At 53.6% G+C, this 23,352-nt stretch overlaps 1 protein-coding gene across 2 annotated transcripts; it reads right to left on the bottom strand.

Annotated features, from left to right (window-relative positions):
- Positions 1 to 1,295: 1,295 nt before the first annotated feature.
- Positions 1,296 to 21,656, bottom strand: rnf167 (ring finger protein 167). Of its 2 annotated transcripts, none has more exons than XM_006627413.3 (11): positions 21,322 to 21,656; positions 18,105 to 18,184; positions 16,586 to 16,720; positions 16,411 to 16,491; positions 15,762 to 15,890; positions 15,216 to 15,303; positions 13,778 to 13,868; positions 12,775 to 12,880; positions 12,546 to 12,639; positions 4,986 to 5,066; positions 1,296 to 4,866 (listed from the first exon to the last, which is right to left on the bottom strand). In XM_006627413.3, exons 3-11 carry the CDS (start codon positions 16,682 to 16,684, stop codon positions 4,379 to 4,381), a joined length of 1,257 nt encoding a protein of 418 aa, XP_006627476.1. In that variant the 5' UTR covers positions 16,685 to 16,720; positions 18,105 to 18,184; positions 21,322 to 21,656; the 3' UTR covers positions 1,296 to 4,378. The 2 variants fall into 2 exon arrangements, with proteins under 2 accessions (XP_006627476.1, XP_015195990.1); XM_015340504.2 differs by lacking the exon at positions 21,322 to 21,656 and adding an exon at positions 21,188 to 21,210.
- Between the last annotated feature and the right edge of the window lie 1,696 nt (positions 21,657 to 23,352).

Below are 23,352 nucleotides of genomic sequence, written 5' to 3'. Positions count from 1 at the left end.
ATTAAGCTCCCCGTCGTTTGTCTGTTTTAGAACATTGTGTGCAGTTTTGGTCACTGGATGTTGCTGCACTGGGATGCGTTTGCACAAGATGAATTCCTGGCCTGTAAAAGGAGTGTCTTCCAATGCCAGAGTAAGGCAGCCGAATGCCTTCAGTCTCGGATTCAAGACACAAGAGAAATTGAAGTGTGTGTGCAAAACCCTCCAATGGCAAAGTCAAGCCAGGGCACTGCACTTCAAGAGCAGCGGAGGAAGAGCCAGTGGACACAAGTGAAAACCACAAGGAAGTGTTTATAGAGGCCCAAGAGGCACTGCTCTGCACACAGCTGCTGCAGTGTTGCAGCAGATTTACAGAGTTGGATGAGTGGACGGTATTCTACACAGTTCTGTAAAATTCTCATGTGTACCCTTAAAAATAACACAGAATTTGTTTTCTTTTGGTGAATGAAAGGGCTGGTTGTAGTAAATTCTGGAACAGTGCTCATTCTTGAAGGGCTACCCGTCGAGTGACCCTGTTCTAGAGCAGAGGTTCCTGCCCTGGTGTTACAAGAACACTTTTCACTCCAGCTGTGCTCTGCATCTCCACTGCTAATGGATGACTGTTTGCTTGTTTAGGCTTTTATTCAACTTGCTTTACCAGCCAGTCCCCAGTGTCAAAAGAACTCTGTCCAACAGCTTCAGCACACTGGGTCTGGAACAGAAATTGCCATAGCGCCCACAGATGGGAGTAGCCGTCTTCTCGGCCACACCCACAAACGGGCGTTACCCAGTCACAGACACACCCAGAAGTGGGAGTGTCTATGCAGCGGGCACACCCACCCCAGGTAAGGCTCTATATCATTCACAAAACATGACAAGCGCTTCTTCTTTCTGCAGGTCCCATCGTGTACATTTCGCAACACACCTGAATGAGGGCAGTTCCAAACCTCAGAAATGAGTCAATGCAAGCTACAAATCCCATCTGACTTTTTAAGACCTGAAAACAAATGCGCCTGTGAAAGACCCAGCAGATGCAGTGTTCGTCCCGGTCCAGGGGTGGGATCGCCCGCTACAGAGTATGGTGTCCCCCGTGTCCGTTTCACTCCAACATCCAACCTCCCTTTGGCTGAGAGGACCAGTTGATCAACAAGAACAAGGTAGAAGCATCACTGGCCTGCCACTACAGCTCAACACGCACTCCGTACAGCAATGTAACATGCACACAACCTCATTTCACAAACAAACTGCACACAGGCGCAAAGGGCATTGCGACAACCACAAAATCCAGAAAAGCACAAAAGAGCAGAAGAGACCAGCAGTCACTGGAATTTAAATTTTTAATCTTTATATATGGCACAGGCTAAAAAGAAGGTACAATACAAAAATCTAAAACCTGCACACAGGCTGGGGGCCCCCAGCTCCAGGGCTCTGAGGAGCCACGGCCCCAAGTGGTTTCAGGGTCTCTGCACAAGCGGCAGCAGCTTCAGGTCTTCGCAGTTGAAGGGGGTGAACTGTCCCAGCTGCGGCCGAGACTCCACTGCAGACTGGCAGGACTAGGACTGAGATTCCTTTCCCTCCTCAGTGGCGTTCCATGAACCAGGAATTCTCTCGCCACTTGCCCTCTGACCCCCCCCCCGCCTCGCAGCCCCCCAAACTCCTGGCAGGAGGGCGCGAGGCCATCATCGTTCCCCTCCCTCCGGACAGGACGCCAGTCCATCACAGGGAGACGGGACAAACCAGAGATGAGACTAGTCCATCAAACCCAGGCAGCCAATGCAAACGCTGGAAGAACATGCAGTCTCCACCCAGACAGATGCTTAATGTCAGTATCAAGCCTTGGTGTCCCAAGACTACAATGCTGCTCCATCAAGCAAGTGAGGCCACTTTTTTTTTTAGGGGGTGGGGCTGCTATTGAGAGTTTGTGACAGTTTCCTCCACACAGGGCAGGGCTCAAAGCCACATCCCCATACAGACAGGCCAAGAGAGCCGACTCTCTTTAGTCTTGAACAGAGGAAACCACAAGGGGCCTCAGTCTAAGTATCCAGACTCCTCAAAGTCAACTCAACAGGCTTAGAAGGGCAAAAGGAAGAAGGAAACAGAGGTGCATTTAAAACAGAGCTGGAGGCAGTTCTTTACACAAAGGGAGGTGTGGGTGTGGAACAAGCTGCCCCAGCCTTGTTGTTGATGACTATTCTGGGATCAAATACCTTCTAGTACCAACATAAGCTCAATGGCCCAAATGGACTACTCTCCTCTTTGACCTGTGACCTTTGGGATGTTCTGATGCTGCGGGCGCCTGCAGAGAGACCCCCACACCCTACAGAATCAGCCCCCCACCCCCAATACAGAGAAATCGCCTTCTGTGGAGGTTGGTGAGAGAGAGGCTTTTACAGGACAAACTGAAACGAGGGAAAATAAAATCTTACACCGATTAACACACGGCAACAAAGAGACGTTCAACATTGCCAAGATGAGCAGCGCACAGCGCAATACTGGTCCCCCTTCTGTCAGAACTGTTCTTCTCACTACAGCAAGGAATCGTTTCACACAACCACCTGCCCTGACGCCACCACCACGGTGACCTGGCGCTGCAGCCCCATTTGTGGGCACACCAGAAAATAATGCTGTGTGTGCAGTACGGATCTTCATACGTCCACAGCTAGCCTCACACAGCACACTCACTCTGCTGCTGCACTGTAGTGACGACACTGCTAGGTTGTTACACTGTAGATCATTGCACTGATGTGCTGTTACGCTGTAGTGTACTGCACTGCTCTACCGTGACGCTGAAGATTATTTTACTGATGTGCTGTTACGCTGTAGTGTACCACAGTGCACTGCTGTTACAATGCAGTTTACTGCACCATATTACTGTTGAGTAACTTCCTACAGTGAACTTATTTTGCACAACGCTTTACTGCACCCTTCTGTTCTATAGTGCATCATCACTGTGTTCTCACTATAGACTCCCACAGTGGCAGAGAAGCCGGAATCTTTGTTCTTGGCTCCGAGATCAGTCCTCGGGGCCTGCCTGGGAGAAAGCGAGGCCTGTGGACGAGCTCCTTCCACACACCTGGGTGGCAGGGCCATTCGCCCTCAGCTGCTCTGTGCCTTCTGACGAGCCCGCCAGGAGAGCGAGCGCAGTCCTTCCCAACCTCATCACAGGCCTGCCGGCACCTGGCCAAAGGCACAGGAGTTGCCGATCTGAGGTCTCTGCGCCCGCTCCGGGCTGCGCAGGCAGGCGTGAGGGGCTGATCTGCACTAGCTTCGTTATTTAACGAAAAGCACATGGGTGGGAGTCATGCGGTCACTGTCACGTCAACAGCTGGTGAGAACACGAACACCAGGGGAAACATGTGAACCTACAGTGGTCAGATGACAGGAATACTGGAACACTACTGGCATACTGCAATACTGGGACCAACCATCCCATCAACTGCTGCTGATGCCCTGGCTTACTCCAGCAAACTGCGGGATGAGATCCCAGGATGAATGAGCTACAGGCTAGATGGCCACCTCTCAGGTGAACTGACGGTGACATTCTCACGAGCAGCTTCCGATCTGGGAAAGTCGCCCATTAAACCTCTCAATAAGCAAACTGGGAAGTGAGGAAAAACCGGACATTGTGCCGGGTGTGGATCCCCCCAAAAAGTCCAGCTCCCATCCTCCAGAGCCACGCCCTGTCCACCTGGGCTTGCAGGCACCTTCAGTCAGGGGCTGAGGGAGACTACCATCAGGACCAGCTGGATCAATTAAGCAATTAATAGCGCTAGATAATCAAAAACGATCTGAAGTTCTGCAAGAACTGGGACCGCAAATCCCCACCCCGGTAGGAGCCCAGAACACACCGACGACAAAAAGCCTAACTAGACAAGAAAGTTCATCTCCATGTTCAATAAAGCCAGCGCTGACATGACGGCCGGGAAGAGGCGAAGGACCCAAAGAAGACTTTTAATGTTCATCTGTGAAATGCAGTAAGACGAATCGACCCATTACGAAAACCAAAAAACAAAACAGGATCATGACCTCATAGCCCTTGAGGACTGGATTCAGTCTTCTGGAGTAAAACGAGATACCTGGACGGTGATCAGACTCCCGCCGCACAGCAGCTCGGTCCACTCCAGGTTCTACCTGGTGCAAGCGGCTCTTCTACTGAAGCAACACCAGGAGCTGGAGGTTTGAAGCGCAGAGTCGATCTGCGCAGACAGCGCGTGCAGAGTTCAGAAACCGCGTTTCAATACCGCTGGCTCTTGACTGCTGCAGCTGGCAAGACCTGGAGTGGATCAGCCTGCTGTGCAAGGGGATCCGTGTTTATGGCCAGTCCTGGAGAAGCAGGGGAAGTTGGAGGAGGAAGAAGGGAAGGTGGGGAGGAGGGGCTGGAGATTCGCGATTCCGGGAGCGATCACACATCCACGGGTCCCTTCCCGGGAAGGCCGTGCTCGGAGAGGGATCTGTGGGAGCGAACGGCGGGGATGAGCCGGGCCGTGTCCCTCTCGCAGGAGCTGGCCAGGCTTGCCGACTCCTCCTCCGACTCGTCGTCCCCGGAAAAGCCGACCCCCTCCGCGCGGCCGCAGGAGAAGTAGTCCTCGCGGGCCAGGAGGGGCGAGGAGCGCGCCATGGAGCCGAAGGTTGGCGCGGAGGCGGCGGGGTCTGTCGTCGCGCTGTGCGGCCCCGGGGGGCTGACGGGGGAGCCCGGGTTCGAGGGCCGGAGAAGGGGGGTCCTCTCCGTGTCGGCCTCCCCCTCTTCGGATTCACGGACCCCTCTCTCGCCTTCGGACTCGGACTCGGAGTCGGAGTAGTCTGGGCTCCTCCGGGTCACGCGCTGCTTGCAGACGGGGCAGGTCTTCTTGGTCTGGGTCAGCCAGGGGTCCACACACTTGCAGTGGTAGGCTGGAGACAGGCAGAGGGAGGAAGAGGGGCACAGGGATCAGTCCAGACTCTGGCGAGGCGACATGCCTCAGGGGGTGAAAACCGAGCCCAGGGGTCACTGTGCCAGAGAGGTACTGTACCATGGGAGCAGGGCAGGATCCTTAGCTTGTCCCCCTCCTCGTACTCGTCCAGGCAGATGGCACACACGTCGTACTCGTCCCCTGCAGAGAGAGGGAACACCGCACACCCCGTCAGAGCCTGCACGCACACACCCGGTCAGAGTCTACAGCAGCGCGCACACGCCCCATCAGAGTCTACAGCCGCGCGCGTGCACACGCCCCATCAGAGTCTACAGCCGCGCGCGTGCACACGCCCCATCAGAGTCTACAGCCGCGCGCGTGCACACGCCCCATCAGAGTCTACAGCCGCGCGCACACGCCCCATCAGAGTCTACAGCCGCGCGCACACGCCCCATCAGAGTCTACAGCCGCGCGCACACGCCCCATCAGAGTCTACAGCCGCGCGCACACACGTACACCGTTGGCGAGACCTGGACCTGCACCTCTGGCCAACAGAGAGTACCCACACTGTCTCGCACCCCTGTAGATACCCAGAGACTGCACCCCTGGCCAACAGAGAGTACCCACACTATCCAACACCCCTGTAGAGACCCTGGGCCTGCACCCCTGGCCAACAGAGGGTACCCACACTGTCCAGCACCCCTATAGAGACCCTGGGCCTACACCTCTGGCCAACAGAGAGTACCCACACTATCCAACACCCCTATAGAGACCCTGGGCCTGTACCCCTGGCCAACAGAGAGTACCCACACTGTCTCGCACCCCTGTAGAGACCCTGGGCCTGCACCCCTGGCCAACAGAGAGTACCCACACTATCCAACACCCCTGTAGAGACCCTGGGCCTGCACCCCTGGCCAACAGAGAGTACCCACACTGTCTCGCACCCCGGTAGAGACCCTGGGCCTGCACCCCTGGCCAACAGAGAGTACCCACACTGTCTCGCACCCCGATAGAGACCCTGGGCCTGCACCCCTGGCCAACAGAGAGTTAACGGGTGTTAATGAAACAGACTCCATGCCCAAACCCTTCGGCTGAGCTGCAGCCCGCGAGGAGCGACGGAACAGAAGCCGACAGGGCGCGCACACGGTCCTCTTGTGAAAAAAGAGGGAAGATGGAACGTTGTGAACTTCCTGACTCAGTGGCGTCGCCCACGAGCAAGAGGAAGTGGTTTGAGCGAGAGCAGTGGAGTAGTGCGCCTCTCAGCCATGCGCGCTGGTTGGCAGTTTGGACGGGGTGGAGATCAGCCGAGGTCTTTGCGAAAGGGAAATGACACGGTGGGGAGACATGCCCTTAAAAGGAGAACGCCAGCGCGCGAGAGAGTGAACGAGAGATGGGGAGGAGAGAGTGATGGAGAAGAGGACACAGGGAGAGAGACGAGGAGAGGAGACAGGGAGAGAGAGAGGAAAGGCTGATGGAGAGAGGGGAGGAACAGAGGGACGGATGGAGAGAGAGAACAGGAAGAGATGGGAATAGTGGGGTGGAGAAAGATGGAGAGAGAGGGAAGAACAAACTTAATAAGAGATAGAGAGTTATGGGGGAACAGGAGGAGAGACACTGCAAGCTGTGCACAAAGCAGTCACAGGGTCACAGCTCCGACTCCTCTGCCTCAGCTGACAGAAGCCACTCCTGCGTGTGAATTGAGTGTGAACGCTCTTACGCCTTGTCTGCGCGTTTGTAACACCTAAAACTGGACACGCCAGGTCTCATATGACACATACAAGCCCTGCTGACGCTGGGCCGCGGTTAGAGGCCACCAGGCTCGGGGGGGGGGGGGTGCGAGGCGCTATAAAAAGTGTGTGCGGCCGATAAAAATAAGAGCCTCGCTACACTCGGCCTGCGAGCTGAGCGAAAGGACAGAAAAAAACTGAACGAAATAACCCAGCGGCCACCCTCGCCTTCGCTCTGCAGGCGACCTCAGCCCCCCCCCCCCCCACTGCCCGCCCCAGCATGCTCCCTGCTCGGACCGAGAGGGACCCGAGCCCAGACCAGAGGCGCCAATCAGCACCGCCACCCCAACCCAGAACCCACAGCCCGTCTCTGATCCCATGGGTGACGGGCACAGCGCCGGGAGGGGGGGGACGGGGCTGTGCCTTCAGGAGGGTGAACCGCGGACCAGAGTGCTGCTGGGAAAAGGAAGTTCAGGTGCCATTAGGGCGGAAAACAGGAAGTGCTTCTTCGCAGTGAAAAGTTCCCGTTGTTTAAATCAAAAGGGCAAACTGCGGCTTGCCGGCTCGCTAATGCGCCTCCGTAGCCCCCGACCAAGGCTGAAGCGCCCAACAAGCGCAGCTCGCCCTCAGTCTCCGGGCTCCTGGCAGGCGTAGACACACCTCTGCCGCCAGTTGTATCTGGATCAACGGCTTTCACTGCATGCACACATCATCATGCATCGCGAGGAGCTCAGTTACAAATTGCTACCGGGTTTAATTACTAGATTTAACAGATGCAGCTGTGCAAAGCCACTTCCACCTGCGCCTGTTCCCACAGCTTTTTTTACTGGAGCAATCCTCGCTCAAGGACACAACAGCTGTGCCCCACCTGGGATTTGAACCTGCACTCCTCCCCCAGTTTTGAGTTTAGAAGCCCTCACCAGGACTACAGACTGTGGCCTACTTAAACTGAAGGCTAGAGCATAAAAGTGCTGATGGGCTTACAATCATTTCCAGAGAAGAACGATGATGTGCAACTGTGTGCTCGCGCCTATGAACAGGAGTGGGAGTTTCAGCGCCACCCAACAGACCAAAGATCAGCCTTACTCAGGAGTTTTACTCTCCTAACAAGGTAAAGACAGAGTGAGAGTGGAGGGAGGGGTCAGCAGACAGGGGGTGAATGGCTGTGCACTGGGACTTCCTGTCTCCGACAGTCATGCGATGAGTCAGTGTAACCTCGCAGCGCTTTCAAGACAACACGCACACTGACACACGCGCCCGCACACACGCACGCTCAAATGCTGAGGCAGGCGAAGACTGGCACACGCGCTGACAAACACGCGCAAAGGAAAGGTCACAAATGAGATAACCCCGTTAATCCCGTCAAGCACGACTGGGGGCTCATTCGCTTATCGATCCCCAAGGTGCCATCATCTCAGCGTTTTCAAGGATCCCAGGAACCTGCTCCTGCACCGCGGATGGGCAGCTCCAGCCCCACTGACCTGCAGAGAGAAGCTTCCTAATTTCACTCCAGGTTGCACTTCCTCATGATTGCCCCTGCGCCCCCAGTCCTGCCTTCGCCGCAGTCTCCCGCGCCCTCTTCCTCAGCCACCGCGTCGCACCTCTGAGAGCGGGGACCAGCACTGAAGAGACTCCGCGCGGGCCCCGGCCTCCGGAGCCCAGAGCGCTGCCGCTCCCCTCTGCCTGAGGCGGAGCGCTCATCAGGACCGACCCGGTCCAGATCCGCGGTGTTACTGTGGCAACCCATCCATCTGATCCGGAACCGCTGTGTTACTGTGGCAACCCATCCATACCGTCCAGATCCAAGGTGTTACTGTGGCAACCCATCCGTCCAGTCCAGAACTGTACTAGTCTTGTCAGAACAGGACTGGTCTTTAATCTGGGAAGGTACTGTATCTGGTCACTTTTCTCTGGCCTGATTCCAGAGCAGCAAGGTCTTTTCTATAAGATGGAAGCCAAAACTCTACACAATATTCTCAATGAGGCCTTAAGAGTACATGGCAGACTTTTAACACAACATCCCTGGATTTCACTCTAGCTTCCCGGTGTTGGCAAGAAGACGTTAATGACACGTCAACACAAACACCTCAGTGTTTCACAAGCAGCCTCTTCTATCCCAGCCTTGCAGTTCTGGGTGGCGCTGCCCGTGTGAAAATCCCTGCTCGTGCTCCAGCATGCACAGCTCTGCCGTGTGCCAGGCGTTTGCCCGGCCCTCACGCGTTCCAGCGCACAAAGCCCCCGCCGCCTGAGGAAGCCTAGTCCTGGGTCAGCCGGGGGTCGGGCCTGTTGACGGGGGGTCAAAGTGCAACAGCGGGCCTGGCCAATCAGAGCCCTCTCCCGCTTTCAGCGGGAACCAGCTCGCGCCTCGCCCGCGGTGCGCAGCTCTCGACCGCGGTGAAACCAGTGCATGCTAAGGACTCGTCAAGGAGACCAGCGGGTTATTAGCAGCCACATTCCGAAAGCAAACGTTTTGCCGCGCTGGAGACGGTCCAAAGACGAGCAAGGATGAAACATTCCTGGGCTTGAAGGAATGTCTTCACATTGACAAGTTTAATCAACTGAATCCTTTCCCCCCCCCCCCCGTCTTGATACAGGTATTCTAAACCCTCAAAGGCATCAACAAAGTTAACCCATCGTTCTGCAAGCAGGGAACGTGGTTCAGTCCCTTTCAGAGCATTTTGAATGAATGGCCTGAAGACTCTTCTGCTCTGGATGACCTCAGCTGCCCAGTTCTGTTTCTCTCTCGATGCACCTGCTTGATTGACCACTAGCTGAAGTGCTCCTGGTCTCTGGAAACAAGTGATCTAAGGGATGTTAACTGGGCTTTCCGGGACCAAGGCAGAACTCACCCAATAACCAAATGAGTTCAAGCTCTATGGAAGTTTTTATTTTTTTTTATCCAGTTTACTGGAGTGACCTGAGTGACGTACCCTGGGTCAAGGGGACGTCAGCTGTGCTGTACACCTTGGATTTGAACCTGTAACCCCTGCAGGGGTAAGTCCAGAGCCCTGGCTATTACTGACGGATATCAAAACTGCTCCATGCTCGTCCGCTTGTTTGCGCTTAGAAGGCGCGGATCCTGCATTTCCCTGCATAGCATTCTTTCTGCTGTCGAGGAAAGGAAGAGACGATTCCCGGACTGGCACAGGAAAAGCAGCAAACTGGAAAAACCAGTCTGACGCTGGCTGATCACGAGACAATGAAGGTGAAGTGGGGGGGTCAGCTGGAGCACGAGGGCTGTGCCACCCTATGGGTACAGATCACCCGCAGACATCTGCGCGTGTCACCTGTGCTGTGCATCATGGAATGGGGAAACAGTTATACTTCCACACTGCTCAGCAGGTCCAAGTCCAGAGCAGCACAGGGCGGAACCCAGGAGTGAGCAGAGCAGCACAGAGCCCAGGAGTGAGCAGAGCAGCACAGCGCAGAGCCCTGTGAGCAGGGCAGCGCACCCCAGGGCCCAGGAGTGAGCAGTGCAGTGCAGCCCAGGGCCCAGGAGTGAGCAGTGCAATGCAGTGCAGTGCAGCCCAGGGCCCAGGAGTGAGCAGTGCAATGCAGTGCAGTGCAGCCCAGGGCCCAGGAGTGAGCAGTGCAGAGCCAAGCCTATGCAAGTGCTGTACAGTGCAGTGTCTAGGTCTGTAAATGTAAGTGCCTGCAGTAGACACAGGACAGACGTCTCCTTCCGAGTCAAAGGGAGGAGTCTCACTGTCAAGCAGTCAGCTTGAGACAGAGGAAGAGGAAACCTCAGCCGAGCCTGAAGCACAAACACCTCACTGCTTCACTTGCAGTGCAGAAACCACACACACACACTGGGGGTGGGGGGACTGAGCAACACGCGGGCCCTGAGAGGCCCTCCAGTGGGGCGGCTCAGCTTGCACCCCTGCAGCTCGTGAAAAGGTCCAGGAGAACAATAGTAAGTGCTGAACATCGGTGCTCTAGAGGAGATGTGGAGACAACAGGAGGGGCACCGCCTGGCCTGCTCTGCTTATCTGATGGCCGACAGAGGTTAATAGCCTGGTGCCTTCATGTCAATGACCCGAGAGGTGGGAGATAAAAACAAAAAATGGAAAAATAAACCCGCCAGAACGCGTTCAATGACTGGGTATCTAGAAGGTTTTGTCTGTGGGTTAGTCTGCCGCTGGAGCTGCAGTGCGAGTGGAAATAGGCAGGCCTGCAGCGCCCTCTGGTGGACACACTGAACAGTACCCAGCCACAGAGCCAGCATGATGAGCCCATCCAGCCCACTGAAAGGGCGCACAGCAGGAACAAGTGTAGTGGTGAGCTTGGTACCACACAAGGGGCCTTTTCAAGCACCCCTCTCAAACAGGACCCCTTAGACTAACCACAATTGCGCGGCTATTTTTGTTTATAAGGTGCGACAAGCAAGGCTTGCATCTTAATCGAACCGGAGTGCACTGTGCTTGTTTCTGGGATCCCCCCTGTCCTGCCTCTGAGGACACCCTGGTCTCCCCACTGTAAAGCCCTGTACCCCATTACCATCAGACCCTGGACACAATACAGGAGAGAGAGAGAAATACACTCAGCTAAACTACTCCATGGAACATTTCGGCTGTGGAGCCTTCTCCTCTCAACATGAACGGACCTTAACCTGTACTGTTGCAGCCTACACATGCTGAAACACCTCCGAAATACTCTGTTGCATACCCACCGGGTTTGGAGCTGCTGACGAGGTTGCAGCTACACCACACTGGTGGTGGAGGGGAGTCCCCATTACCTGTAAAGCGCTTTGAGTGGAGTGTCTAGAAAAGCGCTATATAAGTGTAAGCAATAAATATAATTATTACAATCCCACAGAAAAACCCAAACAGTCACTGGTGCCATGGAAGAAATGTTCACTCGTTTGGTTCTTACTGATGCAAACACCAGTGCTTGGAGCTTGATTAGCGTCAGTGGTGCCAGTGTCTTCAGGGCCAGTGGTGCCAGTGTCTTCAGGGCCAGTGGTGCCTATAGCATCAGTGGTGTCTACAACATTGGTGTTGCCCATTTTGTCTATAGTGTCAGTAGTGCCTATGGTGTCTGCTGCGTCAGTGGTGTCTATAGCAGCAGTGTTGCCCGTGGTGGCTATAGTGTCAGTAGTGCCTATGGTGTCTGCAGTACCAGTGGTGCCAGTGCCCGCTATAGTGTCAGTAGTGCCAGCACTTACAGGGTAGTGGTATCATAGTATCAGTGGTGCCTCAAGCATCAGTATTCCCCTTGGTATCTATAGTGTCAGTGGTGTCTATAGCAGCCATATCACCCTGCAACTCACAACTGGCAACTCACTGAAGCTAAGCAGGTGTGAGCCTGGTCAGTACCTGGATGGGAGACCTCCTGGGAAAAACTAAGGTTGCTGCTGGTAGAGGTGTTAGTGGGACCAGCAGGGGGTGCTCACCCTGTGGTCCATGTGGGTCCTAATGCCCCAGTATAGTGACAGGGACACTATACTGTAAACAGGCACCGTCCTTCGGATGAGACGTAAAACCGAGGTCCTGACTCTCTGTGGTCACTAAAAATCCCAGGGCGTTTCTCGAAAAGAGTAGGGGGTGTAACCCCGGCGTCCTGGCCAAATTCCCCATTGGCCCTTACCAATCATGGCCTCCTAATAATCCCCATCTATGAATTGGCTTCATTACTCTGCTCTCCTCCCCACTGATACCTGATGTGTGGTGAGCGTTCTGGCGCACTATGGCTGCCGTCGCATCATCCAGGTGGATGCTGCACATTGGTGGTGGTGGAGGGGAGTCCCCATTACCTGTAAAGCGCTTTGAGTGGAGTGTCCAGAAAAGCGCTATATAAGTGTAAGCAATTATTATTATTATTATTATAGCATCAGTGGAGCCAGCAGCCTACCGTGTCCGCTGCATCAGTGGTGCCTATAGTATCGGTGTTGCCAGTGGTGGCTATAGTGTCAGTAGTGCCTGTGGTGTCAACAGATCGCAGGGTCCACACTCACCCTTCTTGAACTTGTGCACCGGGATCTTCTTCAGCTGCTCCTTGGTCAGCCTGTTCCTCCTCATGCGCTTGCGGTACTGCACACAGCGCACAATCTGGGAGGGAGAGGGGTCTCTCAGATTACACTTTCCACAGGTCCTGTGGGAGGCCAGGAGAGACAGCCCAGCCCACAGGAGGACGGCACAGACGCAGCACGCAGCACGCAGCCCGGGCGCGGACGCAAGACTCACCATGATGACAAACATGACGAGGATGATGATGCCGACCACGCCGGTGAAGGGGATCAGGTAGTAGCTGAGGGGAAAGGAGAACTCGGGCTTGAGGAGGACGTAGGTCCTGTAGAGGAAACAGGCCACAATGAACGTGCTGACCGGGGCGCGGTTCACGAACTCGGCCAGGTCGGGGTCCAGGAAGTCCAGGAACACGGCCGTCAGGATCAGCGCGTTGGCCAGGGTCTCCAGCACGGCTTCCAGCATGGTCACTGGGCCGGAGACTCCCGCCACATCGCGCCGCGGGAGTGCGTGAGGATTGTCCCCTGTACTCGGGGAAGGCAAAAGGGCAGCTTGACGGGCCAGCGGGCTCGATGCCAGACCTGTCGCAGAAGGAGAAAGAGAGGCAACAGCACCACCCTGCTTCTGCACTGTCAAAACACACACTGCAACTTCCAGTTCGCAGGATGTTGCCGTGAGACGCATTTAGATGTTTTTTGAGTGGTCTCCATGGCAACGCCCATCAACATGCTAACTGATGTATGCTGATAGGGATGGTGGGGGGGGCAGTGACATCACAAGAAGATTTCCAATTATGTCACCCGATTGGTATCCATGGTAACATTACATCATTCGTGGCAACCAAAGAGATTGCTTTGATGCTACGTGATGGTTCACTCTTTTTTAAAATTTAGAATAGGCAGTAATTTATCAGTGTAATTTGGAATTGCCAGCTGTCAGATCACTCAACCTGGGACTCTGCACAGAGCCTGACAGGAGAGTGAGGACTGTGCACACCCTCCTCTGACACCCCTGTCAGATCACTCACCCTGGGACTCTGCACAGAGCCTGACAGGAGAGTGAGGACTGTGCACACCCTCCTCTGACACCCCCTGTCAGATCACTGGGACTCTGCACAGAGCCCAACAGGAGAGTGAGGAGAGTGCACACCCTGACAGGAGGGTGTCAGAGGAGGTCATTCACCCTGGGACGTGCAGCACTCCTGTGTCAGCGCGTCACTCGCCTGTTCTCCGGGATGATGTACTTGCGCAGTCTCTGAGCCGCGGTCTCGCTGGTGAACACAGACGGGATCTCGATCTGCCTCACAATCTCCTCTGCAGGCAAGAGGCAGACAAACAGCTGTCAGAAACCAGCTCGTCCAACAGTCGCTCCCAACATCCAGGCAGAGAATGACCCAGAGGCCTGCAGTGACGCTTGACTCTGCCGCTTCAGTCCGAAGTGCCTGGCACACACACATGTACTGCATACGTTACTACTCAAGCGCACCGTGTAAGCTACTGGAGTAATTGCTGGGATCCGTTAGCCTTTACCAAGAGGTATGTTAGGACAGAAGAAAGCTGTCTGGGTGGGGTGTTCTCCAACAGAGGAGCGGGAGGCTCGAGCCTTGAGTAGATTCAGTCATTACTGAGCTCAATACATAGAGCAATGGACAGTTGGGTCTGCCCCACAGAACAGAGACTGCTGAAGGTTTCCCAACTCTTTTTGAACAGCAGAGTCTCATGTAGTCTAAGACAATTGGTTTCAGGTTCAGGTAGGTAACATCCTCCTCTTTGAAGTTGATCAGTCTTTCTGTTGATAGCTTTGTTAGGAGCAGATCGGTTACTGTTGTTTGTACAAGTCAGTCCATATTATACTTTAACAGACACTGAGGCAGCTTGGTGACAGATACAGAGCTGTAAAATCTACATATTCCAGTAATGACATACATATTAAGGAGTCACACTATTAATACACTATGTGCTGATATGCATCCTACTTTGCAGTCTTGCTTTAACTGCTGCAACAACTAATTTCCCTCTGCAAGGTGTAAAGAGAAGATGTGATCACACAGCAAAGGACAGGACAAGGACTCACAAATATCATAAAACAGAACAAACTCTCAAAGAACAGGACAAGTACTAAAGTGTGACACAGTACCTCTTGTCTCTCAGCCTGCACTGTATGTAAGAGCTGGGAAGCTCTTGCTGGGTGTGTCCCCTGTGGGACAGACCCAGCGCAGTGCTACTGTACTAACTGAGCTCAACAAAGATGGAAATCACACAAGACTGACTCCTGCTCTTCTGATGAAGAATTCCTCACAACAGGATAAAAGTATCAAAGATAAAAAGTGATATTATTCTTGTTCTAAAACCACACTGCAGGAAACTCGCTGCAATAAGTAAGCAGGGGGGCCTTGGGTTCCTTGGAGATGAAAGAGGAGATGAGGCGTGGGTTTTAACAAGCCAGCCCTCCTCCACAGCGCCACACAGGAGAGTGAGCAGCAATTGGGGGAGCGTCACATCTCTCGCTGATGTCATCGCGGGGCAAACCCAGCCCCCATGAATTCAAAAGGGGAAACAATTGTAAAAGCAGGAGAAAGAGAGATGGAAAAACTGGGAAACAGATACTGATGGAGAAAGAAGAGAGAGACAGAAGGGAGAGAATGAAAACAGAGTTACTACCGTCACTGTAGTCCATGTTCAGTAGTATGTTTGAATTCACATTGTGAACAATAGCAGCACTGTAACCTGCTTGTTGTGCATGTAGAACCTGGAAAGAGAGAGAGGTTAATATAGACACAGTGGACACTACAGTACATTAACACTGCACTGAGAGAGAGGGGTTAATACAGACACACTGGAGACTACAGTACATTAACACTGCACTGAGAGAGAAAGAGGAGTTAATACAGACACACTGGACACTACAGTACATTAGCACTGCACTGAGAGAGAGAGGGGTTAATACAGACACACTGGACACTACAGTACATTAACAATGTACTGAGAGAGAGAGGGGTTAATACAGACACACTGGACACTACAGTACATTAACACTGTACTGAGAGAGAGAGGGGTTAATACAGACACACTGAACACTACAGTACATTAACACTACGCTGACTGAGAGACTGAGAGACTGAGAGACTGAGAGACTGAGAGACTGAGAGACTGAGAGACTGAGAGACTGAGAGACTGAGAGAGTGATTCTGTGGAAGTGACCTTTACCTTGATGTCGAAATTGCAGTCCAGACGCCGGATCAGGACGATATATTTAGAGAGATTCCCGCTGGAGTGGGTGGGCGGCGGCGCAATCGGCATGCAGGCGTTGACAGGGTGGGCATCCACGAGAACACCCTGGGCCACAAACAGCGTGTCAGTACAATTCCCACAGGATCCGCAGGGTCATGACTGCACACAGCTCTGCGCCCCTCCACATCAGACCAGGGGAGGAAAGAGAAACTCTGCCCCAGACTGTACAGCCCAGAGTGGGGTTAATACCCCTCCTGTTACACACCATATCCTGGGGTCCTTCCCGATTAAGCAGTCAGCACTTCAGTTAAATGCCTCAGCTGTAGGATGGGATCCCCTATATAGCACTGCTCCCCCAGGTCACCATAATGAGGACCTGGCCTGGACATTCTGGCTATGGGAAGAGTGCCCCCTATTGGTCTACATACACCACTTAAGGCAAAAGCCTGCGCTTCCTTGGCGCAGCCCTGCATAGCTCTGCAGTCCTGCCGAGAACAGGCTGCTGGTTTTTCCCCGACTCCTCTTGGGAGGATGGAGGCCAGATGATCAGGCCAGAGCGTCCGAGCGGTCACCTCTTTACCCCCCCAGACCAGAGTGACCAAACGGTCATCTCCCCCCTCCTCACCGCCAGTCCGTCCTTGGGCAGCTGGTTCCCGAACAGAGCAGGGAGGTCATCGAAGCCCATGGTTGACCTGTTGTTGTAGTACTGCAGAGAGGAGAGAAAGAGAGAATGAGAGAGGGCATGAGGCCGCGAGGGCGAGGAGGAGGAGGAGGAGGAGGAAGAGCGGGGGCACACTCACGGCGTAGATATAGGCGTTGGTGTTGGGGGGCAGAGTCAGGGCGCTGAGCGAGAGCACGAGGCTGCACAGCCTGGCCGCTTCCCAGGACGCCATCGTCATGGCAACGCTCACCAGGTACGGCAACAGCAACTCCCCCTGCGTGCAACACAGCGCCCACACAATAAGCACCCCCCGTCTTCACCCCACTGACCCCCTCTATCCCCACACACACCCCCCCGTCTTCACCCCACTGACCCCCTCTATCCCCACACCCCCCCCCCCGTCTTCACCCCACTGACCCCCTCTATCCCCACACCCCCCCCCGTCTTCACCCCACTGACCCCCTCTATCCCCACACCCCCCCCCGTCTTCACCCCACTGACCCCCTCTATCCCCACACCCCCCCCCCGTCTTCACCCCACTGACCCCCTCTATCCCCACACCCCCCCCCCGTCTTCACCCCACTGACCCCCTCTATCCCCACACCCCCCCCCGTCTTCACCCCACTGACCCCCTCTATCCCCACACCCCCCCCCGTCTTCACCCCACTGACCCCCTCTATCCCCACACCCCCCCCCCGTCTTCACCCCACTGACCCCCTCTATCCCCACACACACACCCCCGTCTTCACCCCACTGACCCCCTCTATCCCCACACACACCCCCCCGTCTTCACCCCACTGACCCCCTCTATCCCCACACACACCCCCCCGTCTTCACCCCACTGACCCCCTCTATCCCCACACACACCCCCCCGTCTTCACCCCACTGACCCCCTCTATCCCCACACACACCCCCCCGTCTTCACCCCACTGACCCCCTCTATCCCCACACACACCCCCCCGTCTTCACCCCACTGACCCCCTCTATCCCCACACACACCCCCGTCTTCACCCCACTGACCCCCTCTATCCCCACACACCCCCCCGTCTTCACCCCACTGACCCCCTCTATCCCCACACACACCCCCGTCTTCACCCCACTGACCCCCTCTATCCCCACACACACCCCCGTCTTCACCCCACTGACCCCCTCTATCCCCACACACACCCCCGTCTTCACCCCACTGACCCCCTCTATCACCACACACACACACCCCCCCCATCTTCACCCCACTGACCCCCTCTATCCCCACACACCCCCCCCGTCTTCAGAACACTGACCCCCTCTATCCCCACACACACACACCCCCGTCTTCACCCCACTGACCCCCTCTATCCCCACACACACACACACCCCCGTCTTCACCCCACTGACCCCCTCTATCCCCACACACCCCCTCCCGTCTTCAGAACACTGACCCCCTCTATCCCCACACACACCCCCCTCTATCCTCACACCCCCCTCACCCAATCCCCCTAGCTCTGACCCCACAGCCCCACCTGACCTGAACTCTTGACTGTAACTGGCTGTTCACTACACTTACAGGAGGGATGGATGACAAGCAGTTAACACTGCAGCAGATGGGCAGGGCGCATCCTGCAGCCTGGGATAATGGAAGAGCACTTTCCCCGCACTGTGCATTAAACACACGTCTGTACCTTGGCTGTGGTCCGTGTGAGCTGCTCATCCGCTGACTGCCAGCTCCTCCTGACTGGTCACTCACTGCTCCAGCCTCCTCCTGACCACAGACACAGCAGCACACAAAGAGAGAGACACAACAGATTGGCTTGCGACTGGGAAAACGCTCATGTGATGGCTGGCTCTGAAATAAACAATGACAGACACTGAACCCTGAACTGAAATAACACTCGGCCTTTAGCCCTTCTTAAGCTTTTTTTAGCCCTGAAGTGGCTGGGGGTTTTCAGCTACTTATGTAAAAGCTGAACTAAAGAAAACAACTAAAACTCAGAATCAGAAGAAATCCAAGGTCAGAGGTGAGGGGACAGCCACCTAATCAAAGAATGGCGTGCCCAGGTGTGGGGTCAGAGGTCCTTCTCCTGCAGTCAGAGCATGGCGTGTCCAGGTATAGGGTCAGAGGTCATTCTCCTGCAGTCAGAGCATGGCGTGCCCAGGTGCGAGATCAGAGGTCATTCTGCTCCCATCAGGCCAGCGCCGCATCTGGCTGCAGTGCAGAGTCAGAGCGTAACATGTCTGGCTGCAGCTGGCCTCGAGCCCAGAGTGCACTGAGCCCTTCCTCTTTCACAAGGTCACTTACTGGAAGCGAAAGAGTCCCAGGAATTTCACTTTGACACTTCACATGACGTTACGTACTTCATGGTGACTTTCAAAACACAGAAGCTCGCCGAGACGGAAGGAAAGGCCCACAGCAGCAGGGCCTGGGCCTGGCGCCTCGCCCTCTCCGTGCCCCGTCCCTTCGACTCTAGGGCTCCCTCGGGGGAGTCGGGGTCCCCAGAGCTCCTTCCCCATCAGTTCTGCACCGGCTCGGACTTTGACTGGGACGCCACCGCAGCTGCCCTGATCACACCATCAGAGCTGCGCCCACTGCACGCTGTCTGAACGCCCAGTTCCTTCCCCAGTCGGACATGCGTCCTGGATCTGCCGTCATCCTTCTGGATGTTGACAAACCACCTTGCCAGTGAGGATCCGAGGAGCTTCGGAGGCATCAGGGCAGATTCCCAAGAGTGCCCAGAAGGGCGTGTAGTGCCGGCACACGGGAGCAGACCCATTCCAAGTGACAGCAGACCTCATTAATCAGAAGACACAGAATTCCAGCTTCCTGGACCTGCGGCGGATCCCAGTCCTGGTTCTGGAGGTCCACACACTGGGTCTAATCACAGCTGAGCTCTCCGTGACACAATCGACCCCTTGACTGAATAAATAAAAGTACTGATTCGAACTGTTCCTCCGTTTTCAGCTCTAAAATATATTGGAAGTCACCTATTCACCCATGAATTCTGTGAGCAACCCTTCAAAAAACTTGCAAGTGTTCCCATCTACCAACTTGTCAGCACAATTAAGGTTACAATTTAGCTGGAATGAAAACCAGCAGGTGTGTGTGGGGTCCTACAGGACCATGACTGGGAGCCCATGTGTAAAAGCTGGGGTGCCGTGGGTTCACTCAGCTCTCGAGTCAATGGGTGGCTTGATGGGACAGAGGTTTCCGGTCTCTAACACACTTTCACACTGTGAAAGTACTCTGTTAATACATGTCCTGAGGCAACTGCTGTATAAATACCTTTCAGACAAATCTGGCACCTAATTCTCCTGCCGGTGTCTCTTTACCACAGGAGGAAGATCAGGGTGCAGCCCTGCTAGACCTGTTTCCCCCCCCAACACGAAAACACACGGAAGGCCGCAGGCGAGAAGAGGCCACTTTGGCTCTGCCAGGAACCTGCTTGAACAGCCCAGCCTGTTCCAGACACCCACCACACTTGGTGTAAAGAAGCACCTCCCATTCGCCATCTGCAGAGCACTGCTGCCTGTGCTGTTACAGAAAGGAGACTGGCCAAGGGATGGCCTGCCCCATGATCAGGGCTACTGATCCCACCTGTCCACCGTGCGTCCAGGGACACTGCAGTTAACCCTTCTCCACTCAGAATCAAAGCCGAATCCCAGAATTCACTGTTAAAGTTTACTCCAGAGTTAGTGATCGCTCACAAACTCTTCACACGCAGCGTTTCTCTCAGTTCATTCACTCCTGTCTAGTGCACACCACATCCAAGCATCTTTATGATCACAACACTGACATTTTATGATCACAACACTGACAACCTGATGCATCTTTGAACACAGGGCCAACACAACACATTTTGGATGTTGTTAGCTTTATCTGACTTATACCATGATAATTATACTAACAGTAAAGACCTCACAGTGACCTGTACTATAATTATAATACTATCAGCAAAGACCCCACAGTGCCCCGGGCTGTGATATTACTAACAGTAAAGACCCCACAGTGACCCGTAATGTAATAATGTCACCTACAATAAGGACCCCACAGTGACCTGGACTGTAATAATGTCACCTACAATAAGGACCCCACAGTGACCTGGACTGTAATAATGTCACCTACAATAAGGACCCCACAGTGACCTGGACTGTAATAATGTCACCAACAATAAGGACCCCACAGTGACCTGGACTGTAATAATGTCACTAACAGCAAAGACCCTACAGTGACAGAAGCCAGACTTCCAGTGATCACCGCGGACCCGGGTGGCTGTTCAGAAAACCAAACGATCAGGACTAACCGAACGGCGCTGCTCTCGTCGGACACTTTATGTTCTTCTAGAATGTGCCCTGTGTCACAGTTAGAAAAACAAACACAAGAACAGTCACCCCCTTATCAACTTCTCGCAACCGAGCTGCTAGGACAAAATGTGAACAATAAGTCACATTTTACACAAATAGCTGGCTTTACCTTATCAGCTAACATGCATTCGCACGGCTCCTACATCAAACCGCGGTGTAAACAAAGTCTCTAATCTTGTCCAGAACCGGAAAACCCACTTTTAAAAAGCCCCTAGCCTGTTTACTTTTTGATAACCCTTTTGCTCAACACGGCCAGTCGATTGCGCAGTGGTATGCATCACACATAGGCAGGCTACCCAGAGCGTTCAAAATAATGTTAAAAATTAATATTAAGTCAATGATCTAGCTACCTAAGTTAAGAGTGTTACTTTTTTCGTTTTGCAGGGACTAAAATAAAGTACCGCACCTTCAAGACTGAAGAGTTGTTGTTTTTTTGTGTGCAACCAGAATTAAAACATTCGACAGAGCAGTCCGTGCACATCGCCACAATAATAATTGTGCTGACCATAAAAATACATTTCTTCCGGTTTCGGATCTTACCTTTCAACTACAGTCGTCGAGTCGTTTGAAGTCGACAAATCTGTTTCGGTCTCGCTTTTCCCGTATTATTTTGAAGGTTTTTGCGGGGAAAAAACTTCCAGTTGTCTGCCGTGCGTGCTTGTTTCGGAAAATAGCCTTTCCTGTGTGAAAGTACGATGTGTGTTTACGTAAGATTTCACATCCCCCCCATCTCTGTTTCGCTCGTTAGCTAGCTAGCAGGGCCGTAGCTACAGGCGACGGATCTCTGTGTCTGGATTTCCTGGCCTAATCCAAGATGGAGGCGCCCACATCCCGGGCCTCGCGTTATCTGGACGCCCGTTAACCCTTTCGGGGGAAGCCGGTGAGAATGGAGATCACTTCCGCCCCCTCACCCCGCGTGGACCCGTAGACAGATCGGTCGGCAATCACCCCCCCTCGCGCTCTCTCGCGCTGATCCAGCAGACAGAGGCTGACATTGCTCCCCGTTTCATTTCTGATCTTGAGTGGCCGTGGGTGGGGAGTTTGCATGGTCTCCCCGTGTGGACTCCGCTCCACTGCCTTAAAAACACGCAAGTTCAGCTACCAGTGTCTGTCCTAAATTCCCCCTTTCCGTGTCTCTGTGTTGGACTCATACCCTCCAGAAAGACAGAGCAGCTATATTAAAACAGATTTAGCCTCACCGTCAAAATGGGCGAAAGTATATTATGGTACTGGGTTTCTGTTTTTCATACGGCTTTGTTTATTTACTAACGAGCGGGTGGTTGTAAATCGCCTTGGTTACAGGCATTTGCCCAATATATCATCGATCAGTAGATCGCATCTGCCATCGCCTGGCTGTCGCTAACCGTGATATTCGGCGACCTACTAAGTGCGATCAATATGGTGCGTCAGACCTGGCTCATTTGTCTAAGTTACTTGCGTGCTCAGCCTCCGCGGGGGCTGCGTGTCTCAGTGAAATAATAAGCTGTTATTTCGGAGCGCCCGCCTGCCCCTCTGGCTCTGTGGACAGCTCTTCCTGCGGGGATCCCCAGACGCGTGCTGTCCACTACAGCTGTGCTGCTCTCGCACACACGGGGGCCAGATATCAGGACCAGGCGGAGGAGGGGGGGTCTTTTCACGAGCCTACGGCTCTCCTCCCTGAAGTACTGATTTATCCATACCCTGCGGAAGGCGTACAGAGACATGGCAGTAGTGATGTACGAGTGTGAAACAATCCAGGCTGGTCGAGGTGTTTTGCTCCATTACGGTATTGTTATCGATCTGAAGAGATCGGTTTTCCGCGACCTCTAGTGGCGAGATTCTCGCATTACAAGCACCGGACAACGCTGCAGAAGAGCCTTGAAGCCCTGACCTGTACAAAACGAAATAGCCTTTCCTGGCATGATGTGTTTATTCACGGACTCGCCAGATCTCCAAACAAGACCAAAAGGAAAGAGGAACATCTCGGAGCGGTCCTTGAACAGATACCCCCACCCCGGCAAGCGGGCAGAGAGAGTCCGTTCGCCTTTCCGCATCTAACATTGTGGCGCAACGTGCTGGGTTATTTTACTGTGCTTGGAAAAACTCCTCATATCGGGGCTCTTTTTAATAGAACTAGTACTACTAATAGAGCTACAGGCGAGACAGTTCTGTCAAACGAGAGACTTTTGCTCTGTTTGTAGTTATTGCTCTGTTGATAGTCCGTACATACTATAACTATTCTGTACCGTTTTGTAATGTACTGTCCACGCACACGGCTGTACTACAGTTGTCTGTCGTACTGTGCCATCTGCTGGACCGAGCATGTGCCGAGAGATCGGCGCGAATAAGAATTCTAATGTATATGTACATACGACAAATAAAGGCTAATAATAATAACAACAACAACAACAATAATAATAATAATAATAATAATAATAATAATAATAATAATAATAATGTGCGCCACAGTGTTGGATAAATCAGTTGGAAAACGAGCGGATAATAAAAAACGAATTCCTTATTATTTATTAGTATTTTTCATTCTTGTTAATGTTCTCTATGAAAACAAATTGTATTCAATTTGGTAAATAA

The sequence above is a fragment of the Lepisosteus oculatus genome, chromosome 3, assembly GCF_040954835.1.
Source record: "Lepisosteus oculatus isolate fLepOcu1 chromosome 3, fLepOcu1.hap2, whole genome shotgun sequence".
Taxonomy (NCBI): Eukaryota; Metazoa; Chordata; class Actinopteri; order Semionotiformes; family Lepisosteidae; genus Lepisosteus; species Lepisosteus oculatus.
The sequence above is the reverse complement of the archived record's forward strand: the minus strand, read 5'-3'. Positions and strand labels throughout refer to the sequence as shown.

What these genes read in the sequence shown, in the direction of transcription:
- rnf167 (XM_006627413.3), bottom strand. Translation starts at nt 16,684, where the DNA reads ATGACGATGGCGTCCTGGGAAGCGGCCAGGCTGTGCAGCCTCGTGCTC. An exon ending in CCAACGCCTATATCTACGCC is followed by an intron (nt 16,492 to 16,585) that starts GTGAGTGTGCCC and finishes TCCTCTCTGCAG; the next exon opens with TACTACAACAACAGGTCAAC. An exon ending in TCGTCATGTTTGTCATCATG is followed by an intron (nt 12,640 to 12,774) that starts GTGAGTCTTGCG and finishes TCTCCCTCCCAG; the next exon opens with ATTGTGCGCTGTGTGCAGTA.